The following is a 12,545-nucleotide window of genomic DNA, read 5'->3' on the forward strand; positions in this document are numbered from 1 at the left end:
TCTCCCACTTCAGAAGGGTCTCAGCTGCTCTCCTCCCGACAAACTCGTCGTTCCTGGGTTTAATTCCTTCGTAAGGGGTGACGTCAGCGCATCGCTCATGCATCGCTCATGGCCCCTGGATGACGCAAATTTTTGCGAAACGCGTAGGGCTGAGCGATGCGCTGACGTCACCCCTTACGAAGGAATTGTACCCAGGAACGACGAGTTTGTCCGTTTGCGTCCGGCCGGCGCATCGGACTTAAGGCTGATTTTTCCTTTGTGCTTTGTAAGTGCATTTTTGTTTTTATATTTGAGTTATATTAAAAGGTTTTACACTATTGGAGCTTCATTTCTTTTGCATGGAATTGGCACATATGACCTAATATATGGGAGATAACTAAAGATACTTGTTTGACAACCTGGTCATGATATCGGTGGAGGGAGGAGAACAGCTGAGACCGTTCTGAAGTGGGAGATATCTATTGTTACATGCTGTTGGTGACCCTCTGTAGTGGGGGGTCATGAGATTCTGGTAAGGAGTAATTTTGGCTGTATGGTGGTGGATCAAGCACTTGCTACACAGTAGAAGATTTGACGATCTCATCTATATTGGACTTTGTTGGAATTTAAATGTTTATATAATTACACATTGGGTGTTCACTATTTTGTTTTAGATTTTTTGTTTTTTCTTCTTTTTTCGTTGTTCACTGTGATCAATTATCCTATAACCCTTATTCTTTAGGACTGGGGGTAATAGGCCTAATTTTGCACATTATTATTGAAATTTTGTCTAATGTTTTTTACTTCATTGAATTTTATGTGGGTTTATGATTTAGCTTACTCAATTTTTCATGTGGTTGTAAAGAAACAAAGGTGAAGTAGAGTAATAGTAACTACGTACACTATCATTTGATTACCCCATTTCTGGTATGCATAACTTTACTGAATCCTGGACCAATAGAAGATGAAAGGAGGGAGTAGTGAACATGCAGCCAATGGGAGGTAGAGCTTATGATTCTTCCCCTCTCAACCAGGGTTCCATGAAACGCCAAGGTTCCTCCAGAAGTTTCTAGTGGTGGCTTGAGCAAAGAGAAATTTCTACCTCTCAGATAACCACTGTCATCAATAATCTTTTATAGCTATCTGTAGCCTTCCCAATGACCACAAATGTATGGAGCATATTTCCCAGTGACCATCACACTAATGTGTAAAGGGCTTCCCTGAGACTGCAAATGTATTTCAAGGGTTCTTCCATGTCAAAAGGTTTGAGAAAGGCTGATCTAGGTGAATCCGGATTTTTTATTCCAGTGAATAAATGTTCATTGTAAATAACTGTATTTTCCAATATTAATGCAGCTCTCCAGGTACCCGTCCCTGTTTCCCTGGAGACCTTGCAACCGAGGTCCACCGGAAGTTCAGCCCTCCTCCGATTCCACAACATGGCTGGTTGACGAATGGCCATTCAGAAACTAAATGAAAAGTGCGAAATGAAAAGTGCAAATCAACACTCACCAAACTTCTACTAACACCAAATTAGCCCAAAGGGTGGTGTTAAACAGCTGAAAAACAACGTAGTACTTCACTACATTCGTATTTGTTGGCCAAAAATTGTGTGGCTGTGTGTATGCAAGACAAGTTTGGGCCAAAATGCCACGGTTTTGTTGGCCAACAATCCGATCGTGTGTATGAGGCTTTACACACCAGATAAAGCCAAGCCAAAAGTAAGAACTTGGCCCTGGTATAGCCTAATGTATTCCCCCAGCTATTCTACAACACCTTAACTTTATATTTCTTTATAGGCTCGCTCACCTCTATTCTCTTCATTGATGACCTGATTATATTATCTAAATTAACTTAATTTCTCAATATTAAATGTTGCCAAATTGCTGTCATGAAGCTATGATTATGACACTTCATATTATATAATCTTATCCTACAACCCAATGTGTTAAAGGGGTTGTAAAGGTTTGTTTTTTATTTTCTAAATAAGTTCCTTTAAGCTAGTGCATTGTTGGTTCACTTACCTTTTCCTTCTATTTCCCTTATAAATGTTTTTTTCTTTTCTTTTGTTTTCTTTGTTTGAATTTCTCACTTCCTGTTCCTCCTCAGTAAGCTGTTCTGGCTGACTAAACACTGCTCCTATGATGGTGTGAAGTTTACTGAGGAGAAACAGGAAGTGGGAAATTCAGACAAAGGAAAAAAAACATTTAGAAGAAAAAGGCAAGTGAACCAACAATGCACTAGCTTAAAGGAACCTATTTAGAAAATAAAAAACAGCCTCTGAATGTTTATGCCTTTTCCTACTGTATTATTGTACATGCTCTGTTAATAGAATTTTGTTGTAAATTCTAAAATTCAACAAAATATTTGAAAAGCAACAGTGATGTCACAGGGCCACAGCCACGTGACATCGCTGCGGAGCTCCCTCCTTGTCCTGTCACCGGGTCAGTAAGAGAGGAGCGGAGCCTCGCGCATGCACAGTAGGCTTACCGGCGTGAAGCCGTAAGGCTACACTGCCGGGTACCCTTGCTCGCAATGGCGGTGGCAGCACCCGACAGCTGAGGGAAACATCAGCTGCGGTGCCGACATCACTGGACTCCAGGACAGGTAAGTGTCCTATTATTAAAAGCCAGCAGAATAAGTATGTGTAGCTGCTGGCTTTACATTTTATTTTTTATTTTTTTTGCTGAAACACCGCTTTAAGCTCCATACACACGATTCGATTTTCTGCAGATTTTTGTCTTCAGATTTACAGATTTTCATATAATAATGAGGTCAAACCTTAATGCCGTGTACACACGACCGGACTTTTCGACAGCAAAGGTCCGACGGAAGGAATCCGCCGGACAATTCGATCATGTGTGGGCTTCATCGAACTTTTGTTGTCTAAAAATCAGACAGACTTTAGATTTAGAACATGTTTCAAATCTTTCAGACGGATTCGAGTCCGGTCGAAAAATCCGTTCATCTGTATGCTAGTCTGACGGACGAAAACCGACGCTAGGGCAGCTATTGGCTACTGGCTATGAACTTCCTTATTCTAGTCCAGTCGTAGGTCATCACGTTCGAATCCGCCGGACTTTGGTGTGATTGTGTGTGGCCAAGTCCATCGGAAATCCGCTGAAAAGTCAGTTGGGAAGACCGTCGGACCTAGTCTGCCAGAAAGTCCGGTCGTGTGTACGCGGCATAAGAGTTTCAATTTGTATGCAATCAAGCAGGCCTTTGCACTACATGGTTTTGGTAAATCTGAAGACAAAAATCTGCAGTAAATCGAATAGTGTGTATGGGGCTTCGGTGTCCTATTTGTCCTCCGCAATATTGCAGTCCTGCTATAAGTTGCTGATCGCCGCCACTAGTAAAAAAGCGTATATAAATAAGCATTCCATAGCTATATCCCATAGTTTGTAGACGCCATAACTTTTGCGCAAACCAATCAATATATACTTATTGTGTTTTTTTTTTAAACAAAAATATGTAGCAGAATAGATATTGGCCGAAATGTATGAATAAATTAGATTTTTACAGTTTTTTATTGGATATGTTTTATAGCACAAAGTAAAAAATATAGTTTTTTTTCAAAATTGTCGGTCTTTTTTTGTTTATGGCGCAAAAAACAACAACGCAGAAGCGATCAAAAACCACCAAAAGAAAGCTCTGGTGGGGAAAAGGGACATACACTTTATTTGGGTACAGTGTCCCATGACCTTGCAGTTTAATTTTAATCTTTGTGCTGCTACCATTATTAACCACTTTAGCCCCGGAAGGTTTTACCCCCTACCTGACCAGAGCACTTTTTACAATTTGGCACTGCTCTGCTTTAACTGGTAATTGCGTGGTAATTGCGTGGTCATGAAATGCTGTACTCAAACAAAATTTCCCACAAATAGAGCTTTCTTTCGGTGCTATTTGATCACCTCTGTGGTTTTTATTTTTTGCGCAAAAAAAAAAAAAAAAAAAAAACTATATTTTTTACTTTTTGCTATAATAAATATCCCCAAAAATGTTTTAAAAAAACAAAAAAAATGTGTGTTCTAACTGTATGGGGATAGGACCGACTAGGAGAGGAGACTTACTTACTAGGAACAAACAATATGTCCCCTCTCCCCTCACAGGAAAGGGATTTGTATGTTTACACACACAAATCCCTGTGCTGGCTCTTGTGCCCGTGATCTCGCGTGGCCGGTGGCAATCGCGGCCAATCAGGCCCCCCACCGTGCAGTGGGCACGCGTCCGCACCTCCGGCGGCTCTTAAAGGGAACCCCATGTATATATACGGGGTTTTCTGCCCCCCATAAAAAGATGTAAGCCCGTTGGGAACTGGTTAAATAGATAAGAAAATTATATTCTATTTCTTTTTTTTTTTAACTCTTTCTTTACATTTTATTCAGTTACTTCCTGGTTTCTGGCCTAGACAAATGATGTCATAGATCTCAGGAGTCTTCTGAAGAGGAAGAGGGGTTTTCTCAGCTAAGCACACCCTCCTGCCTGCATGCCTGGGAGCTAAGGGCAGATGGATTCCAGGAAGTAAATGCTACATGAATCATCTGCCCTTACTCAAGATGGCTACACCCAAAATTGCTAAGAGGGTGTTTCTCAAAGTGATTTCTCAGCAAACTAAAGCATGAAGACATGGATGGATAAGGGAGTTTGCTTTGAATATTAAAAAATGAATGACATGGTGTTTTTGGCTTGTGGTGCTCAGATGCAGTGTGGTTACGCTTTAAAGTAGAACTACAGCAACCAATAAAAATATGCTACAGCACTCAAGTGCCACACATACATGTTGAACCTGCCAGTGGGAGTGCTAATGAAGTCCACCTAATGCAGCTTTCTGTGATGGGTGGCAATGATGCTGCACCGCTCCTGAATTCAGAGTAGAGTTGCCACCCTTGTGAGGTAGGCTGTGTCTGCTTATAGTAAGTATAGTAAGTAAGAAAAAAAATTATTGCATGGGGTGTAGCATGGCCACTGCTGATTTACAAGCCTGTTGCACATCAAGTCAGCACACCTACTCCTGCCCACTACTTTTTGGATGGACAGCACTGCTTCTGTTTCTGAAAGACATCCACTGTGAGCTGCAGTGTCTGGGAGGGGGGTGTTACGTCACATATGGCGACCCATCACATTCGGCTACCCGCTGGATTGCGCATGTGCGACGCCACCATATGCGTTACAACACTGGCGATCTGTGCTTGCCCAGAATTTTGTGGTCACACCCCTGAGTCCATAGTTAGACATAGACATAGTTAGATAATAATTATGCCGAGCGAAGCAAGGCCGTGCCCGAAGCGTGGCGAGTGTAGCGAGCCCACAAGGGGCCCTGTGGCGAAGTGGTCTTACAACAGTGTTGGAACGCATATGGCGGTGTCGCGCATGCGCACTCCAGCGGGTAGCAAAATGTGATGGGTCGCCGAATGTGATGAAACATGGGCAAGCAATAAAGGATTTGACTAAAGCTGGATACACACTATATAACTTTTGTTGTTTGATTTCCTTTAGATTTACCTTCAACCATGTAGTACAAGGGCCTGCCTGATTGCATACCAAGTGAAAGTAGTTAGGTTTGACCTCATATTATATGTTTTTGGTAAATCTAAGGGCTCTTTCACACATGTGAACTGTTCAGGTCTGCCTGTCAGTTTTTCAGGCAGACCCGAACAGACGCTCCCTGTACCTCTATGGAGAGACGGATGTCAGCGGTGACATGCCCGCTGACATCTGATCTGCTCCGCTAAATACAGATGGATGGAAACCCTATTTTCCATCCGTCTATGGCAGTGATGGCGAACCTTGGCATCCCAGACATTTTGGAGATACATTTCCCATGATGCTCAATTACACTGCAGAGTGCATGAGCATCATGGGAAATGTAGTTCCAAAACATCTGGGGTGCCAAGGTTCGCCATCACTGGCTATCGGATCCAATGAACTGCCTGTCCGTTATTTATCTTATCCCCGATAGAGGAGAGCGGGGCTCTGACAGGTCCGTGTCTGCACACTGAGAGGAGACGGACCTGTCATCCGCCGGCTTAGCGGGGATCAACGGATCGATCCCTGCTAAGCCATCGGGGTCCGTGAAAATGGACATGAATGTGTGAAAGAACCCTAAAGGAAAAAATTCTAAAGAAAATTGTATAGTGTATATCCAACTTTAGTCAGGAAGTAAAGGAAGATTTTTGTTTACTATGAGTCTTGTGCGTGCATGCGCGGGAGCGACGTCACGTGACTCCGGCCAGTCACAGAGCCAGAGTCCACGGCCCTGGAAGGAAGAGGGGTGAAGACGGAGGCTTCCACCAGCGGGGGACAGCAAGGACTTTGTTTGCAGGTAAGTGTCGTATAATGGGCTAGTATGCAATGCATACTAGCCCTTTATGCTTTTAATTTGCAGGGGAATAAAGAGTAGTAATGTGCAATTCGTTTAAATCAGAATTCGTTTTTTTTTCTGAATGTTCGAACTTCCAAAAATTCGGAGTTTCAGGAATTCGAAATTCGGAAATTCAAAATGGGAAAATTCGGAAATTCGAGATTTCAGAAAATTTGGAAATTCAAATATTTGAAATTTCATAAATGCAAACATTCTAAAATTTGGAAATTTGAAAATCCAAGAATAAGAATGAAAATCTGCAAATTCGAAACCCCAAAAATCTGAAATAATAACTAACTAATAATAAATATTAAATATGTATTGGAATTTTCTTTCAAATTTGGCTGTTAGTGAACGTACCGAGTGCGAATTTATCCGAAGTTACGAAATATCGAATGCTGTATCTAAATGAATGGAACGTAACGGTCTAATAATAATAATAAATAACAATAATAATAATAAAACCTTTATTATTATTATTTATTATTAATTTGTTCCATTCCATTTGTTTAGATGTGGCATTCATTATTTTGGATAATTCGTAACTTCATCTAAATTCGTATTCCTTACATTCGCAAACAGCCAACTTTGAAAGGAAATTCCAATACAATAATTTAGTAGTTAGTTATTATTTCAAATTTTATTGATTTTCTTTCTTTTTTTCAGATTTTCTGATTTTTGCATTTTTGCATTTCTGAATTTTCAAATTCCGAAAAATTGGAATTTGAAAATTCGGAAATTTGAAAATCCGGTTTTTCTAAAAAAGCAGGAAAACAAATGAAACGATAACGAACACATTTTTTGTCAGTGCACATGTCTGATAAAGAGGAAGTAAAACCCATCAGGGTTTACTTCCTCTTTAAGCTTTGGCAATAAAACCTGGAAGCTGATTGCTTTCTATGCAGAAGTGAGCCTGATTTTGGTCTAATTTTGGACTCTCCAGCTTTAGTAAAGAAAAAACGTAGTAACTGGATTTGGTTCTTGTTAGGCTTCATGTAAACGGGACGTTTGTTTAACTTCTCCTGAACGATTTAACTTGACAGCTAGAATTTGGCCTCTAAAAAAATGTCAGTTTTGCCACGTTTACATGCCGTGTTTAGCCGCATTTGCGCCTAGAGGCGTTTGTAAAATAAAAAATATATTTTTTTTTGTTAAAATGAAAAACGTCTGTAAACGAAACGCTGCTAAATGGCAGTTACCGCGTTTTGCAGCGTTTACAAGCTGTTACAGGCGTTTGGAGTTTCAAACATCCATCTGAACCCATTTTTTTTGCTTCTAAACCCAACTGCCTAGAAACGACTATAAACGACCCTGTGTAGATAACAAAGAGGAGAGTTCAGGGGCAGCTGAAAAAAATGCCCAATTGCTCCTAACCATCCGTTTACCAGTTTACCAGCAGCAGTGTACATGAAGCTTGGTATGCAAGGGTGTTCAGTTGTTGTTTAAGAACAACAGTGACATCTGCTGGACATTTATATGTACTGCAATTCTTCTATAATACCAGCAATCATTTGTAAGGCAGCCAGGCTAAAATGGAAAGATGAAGCCAGACAAACCATAGAGTGTGGGAATAACCTTGTAAAGGGGAATATCGCTGTTTTGTTGTGTTTTGTTTTTTCTCTGGTGGGGGGGGGGGGGGGGGGGGTTCAAATACTCTCAAAAAACTTTTATGTAGGCAGCACTATTGTGAAACATAATGCTGTTTAATTGCAACAGCAATTGCATATTTGTTGCCAAATGGCTGACTGCAAATTTCTTTTATTTATTTTAAAGTCATCAATTACAACAAGTAGACAAGATCGAGTGAAAGTCGCCAGCCACAGAAAATTTAAAATTCCAGAACTCTTGGCTCTTTAAATAACTACTTAGCTTATGAATGTATGTTTACGAATCCAGAAGGAAAGATTATTCTACGTGGTCATGAAAGCCTATTCCCTTCATAGTGGATGTTTCCAATGCTTTACTTCCAGTCAGGATGCAAAACTTTAATAATTAAGTTATAATGGTTATCATTGTTTTCTTTTTTTCTTTTTACAGGAGTCAGCCCTGGCTCATGTTGAGTTGCCCAACACTGTAGAAGGGGTGGAGAAAGCCATCAAGAAGCACAAAGATTTCCTGACCACCATGGAGATGAACACACAGAAGGTTAAGATAGCAGTGGAAGCTGGGGAAAGCTTGATACGACTTGGAAATGTGTTTGCCGACCGTGTCCAGGAGCGGACCTCCGCAATCCAGAAAAGGTGAGAGGCGGGAGATTTACTGGCTTTCCTCTGGGTGCCCAATATTTCTAACTTTTCTCAGTTATGACCTTGGATATGCATGCTGGAACCACCGATATATATGTATGAACAGCAATAAAAAGCAGTATAGTTTTCTTCAGGGATCCCTAACATTTGATAGCTTAATGAGTAAGTTCACCTTTACAGAAAAATTTGTAAGGTGAACATACACAGGCCCCCAACCTCGCCCCCCACCCCAGTCCCGCTTACCTAAATGGCTGGTATAGCTGCCTCATGGCTCCGGGGCTTAGAAATCCCCGGAGCTTAATCCCCATCAGGAGGTACGGTTAGAAGTGTTCTAATTGGTCAGCGCTGTCAAATGGGCGGTGCGGACCAATCAGAAGCCGCGTAGCCCGTCGGGCGATTGCCACCATTCGATTGCTGCCATTCAGGTCAGCGGGACTGGGGGGTCCTTTGTAAGTTCACCTTACAGATTTTTCTGTAAAGGTGAACTTAGACTTTAAAGGCTAACTCCTCCTTTCTTACCCTGTTTTTTAGGGTGTAACATGGTGAGAAAAAGAACCCCCTTCTCTCTCTTTCCGGCAGTATCGTGGAGTACGTATCCCCAGCAGCTTCTGCCCCTTTTTTTAACTCTGTGGGGCTGTGCATGCCTCCACCCACACAGCCTATCATTTATTCACAGAGATCTGTGAAAGGAAGAACTGCAAATCCCATCTATCACTGTGTAGTTATCACTGGATCACTGCACTTGTAATCCATAGACACTTCCTACAGCCCTGTAACCAAAGGTACAGTTAGCCCTTGTACACATGGTCGGAGAATCCGTCGGAATGTGTCCTATCGGACTGTTTTGTCGGATAATCCGACTGTGTGTGGTATGCATCGGACTGTTTCCGTCGGAATATCCGTCGGACCAAATTTTCCAACTTGCTGGAAATATTTTCCCACAAACTGCTCCGATCGGACATACTCCGATCATGTGTAGAGAATTCCGATCGGACAAAGTGCCACGCATGCTCAGATCAAATTCCTACATCAAAGATATTGGCTACTAGCCTGAACGTAGTCCCATCATAACGAAATTACGTCATCACGTTCTGAAAGATCGAATTTTTCGACAACTTTGTCCGACCGTGTGTATGCAACAGTTTCGGACAAGATCCGTCGGACAAAATCCGATGGATTTGGTTGTCGGAATGTCCGACCGTGTGTACAAGGGCTAAGTATGCAGGAGCCTGCGCATTGCATCCACAATCCACTGAGTATGTTTGCAATGTTTTGCAGTCTCCCGTGCAAAAAATAAATGAAAATAAATGCACATTCTTTCCTGAAAATATGGGTTCATTTTTTTTTTCTTGTAAATTAAGCTGGCACTCCAACATGAAACTGTACAAGACACTTTTTTGCAAACCAGGGGAAAACATCACAAGGGCAGTCTGATTACACGTTTTATTTTGCACTTTTTTCACTCTGTTACTTTAACTGACAACTGTGTGGGTAGCGACGCTGTACTTAATACAGTACCCAATAGAAAGTTTTTCAGTCGGAAAAATTGAGAACATGCTCTCAAATTTCTGCTGGCGGGAATTCGTCCAGCTAAATTCCGATGGAGCGTACACATGGTCGCATTTTCCAATGAAAAGCTCTCATTGGTCTTTTGCTAGCCAAACTTCTGATCATGTGTACGCGGCGGCATTAGTGTGTACCAGGCTTCCAGGTAAACTTTGCGGGGGAGCTGGATACAGACTTTTTTTTTTTTTTTACTTTCATGCATAAAATGCATAAAGCTAAAAAAACTTCAGCCTTTACAACTGCTTTAACCAATGACCATGTACTGTACTCTGATCAGTAAAAAAAACCTTTTAAGACTCCAAGACATCAGCAGTTTTTGTTTTTTTGATCTTATAAATCCTATATATATTTAATATCCTTTAATAAGTTTACTAGTTTGTTGGGTCTTTAAGGCCGCGTACACACGGGCGGACTGTTCGCCCAACTTTGTCCGCTGAACAGTGTTTGGGCGGACAGTCCGCTCGTGTGTGGGCTTTCAGCGGACAGTTTCAGCGGACAGTTTGACGAACAAGGTTTTACGGAATTTCCGAAAAACTGTCCGCTGAAACCTTGTTTCAGCGAACAGTCCGCTCGTGTGTAGGCTTGTTCGTCAAACTAAGTTCCGCGCATGCTCAGAAAGGATTTACACGCCGAAAGTTATAATGCAGTGTATAGGACGTCGTATTTTTCGTCCCGTCGTACGTGCCGTTCACGTCATCGCGCACGGTTTCAGCAAACTGTTCGTCCGTCGTGTGTGGCCATGTCCGTCCATGCTAAGTTTGAGCGGACTGTTTGCCGAAACTGTTTGACGGACAAAGTTGGGCGAACAGTCCGCGCGTGTGTACGCGGCCTTAATGATCAAACCGCTACCAATGCTAAAAGGCATCTAAACTTTGAATGCTGTGCCCCCAGGCACTGCAGTAAACCCATCCCAGTCACCTGTCTCATGCTGCAAGACCATATGGCTGCTCTTTCTCGGCTCTCTCTCCTCCTGCACTCGTTGTTCCTAGGGTTTCACTGCTGACAAGCAGGCTGAGCTCGGCTGGGGATGGAGCCTAGAGCCAAGTACCAACAGGAATGTGTGAGCCGTGGAGTCCCAGTGGGGGGAATGCTCTAATCAGGGAAGGGCTGGCAGCCTTAGGCCTAGGGAGACCAGTCCAGTCAAGTGGCCCATAGAACCGGTGGTGGCAAAGTGAAGGATGGGGGGGGGGGGGAATCCCGGAGGACAATGTGGCCCTACAGGGCCCATGGGGGACTTGGACCACCATGGCCTCCAGGAACTAAAGTGCAAACATGTCCCTATATGAATCCCTCAGAAGTGAGGACTTTACCACCACTGATGGGCACTGACGAGGCAACACTTATGGGCACTGATTAGGAGGCACTAATATGCTGCACTGATAGGTGGCACTAATAGGCGACAGTGGTGGGCAATGACGGGCGCCTCTGATGGGTGGCACTGATGGGCATTGATGGGCAGCACTGATGAACAGGCACTGAAAGGCTGCACTGAAAAACATCACTTATTGGCACTGATTGGTGGCACTGATGGGCCAGAGATCGGTGTTGTGCCGTGTCCTAGGAATACGGATCGGCCATAATCGCCGCACTGTGTGCCCCTGTGGCCATTTTGGGGCGTTGTCATATGACGTCCACCCAGGACGAGAGCCTCATCGCTCCTCCGTCATTTGATGGTGGGCGGGCAGCAAGTGGTTAAAGATACCAACCTGTCTGGCTTTACAAACCTTTTTGTTTTTATACCTCTGGTTTGTACTGAGCTGATTGAAAAGAAAAGTTTGGTTTGGTTTTAACCACTTGCTTACTGGGCACTTAAACACCCTTCCTGACCAGACCAATTTTCAGCTTTTGGTGCTCTCACACTTTGAATGACAATTACTCAGTCATGCTACACTGTACCCAAATGAATTGTGTGTCCTTTTTTTCCCACAAATAGAGCTTTCTTTTGGTGGTATTTGATCACCTCTGGGGTTTTTATTTTTTGCATTTTTTTTCATAAATTTTGGCCACAATTTATACTGCTACATATCTTTGGTAAAAATAACCCAAATTAGTGGATATTATTTGGTCTTTGTGAAAGTTAGAGAGTCTACAAGCTGTGGTGCGAATCATAAAAAATTGATCACACCTGATGTACTGGTGGCCTATCTCATTTCTTGCGACCCGAACAAGTCAGGAAAGTACAAATACCCCCCAAATGACCCCTTTTTTGAAAGTAGACATTCCAAGGTATTTACAAAGTGAGGTTTTTGATGTTGTCATCTTTTTCCCACAATTCTTTGCAAAATGAAGATTTTTTTTTTTTTTTCTCATAAAATTTTCAATGTAATAGGTTATTTCTCTCACATGGCATGTGTATACCACAAATGACACCCCAAAATACGTTCTACTCC

General features: G+C 42.3%; 1 protein-coding gene across 3 annotated transcripts in view; it reads left to right on the forward strand.

The window, feature by feature from the left end:
• SPTBN4 (spectrin beta, non-erythrocytic 4) overlaps positions 1-12,545 on the forward strand; it is a 275,772-nt gene that overhangs the window by 62,600 nt on the left and 200,627 nt on the right. For all 3 annotated transcript variants that reach the window (XM_077482455.1, XM_077482464.1, XM_077482472.1), the window contains one exon: positions 8,381-8,583. In XM_077482455.1, coding sequence (XP_077338581.1) covers positions 8,381-8,583 — 203 coding nt within the window. The remainder of the gene's footprint in view (positions 1-8,380; positions 8,584-12,545) is intronic.

The sequence above is a fragment of the Lithobates pipiens genome, unplaced genomic scaffold (assembly GCF_037356315.1).
Source record: "Lithobates pipiens isolate NorthernLeopardFrog02 unplaced genomic scaffold, aLitPip1_a1.2 Scaffold_1, whole genome shotgun sequence".
Classification (NCBI taxonomy): domain Eukaryota; kingdom Metazoa; phylum Chordata; class Amphibia; order Anura; family Ranidae; genus Lithobates; species Lithobates pipiens.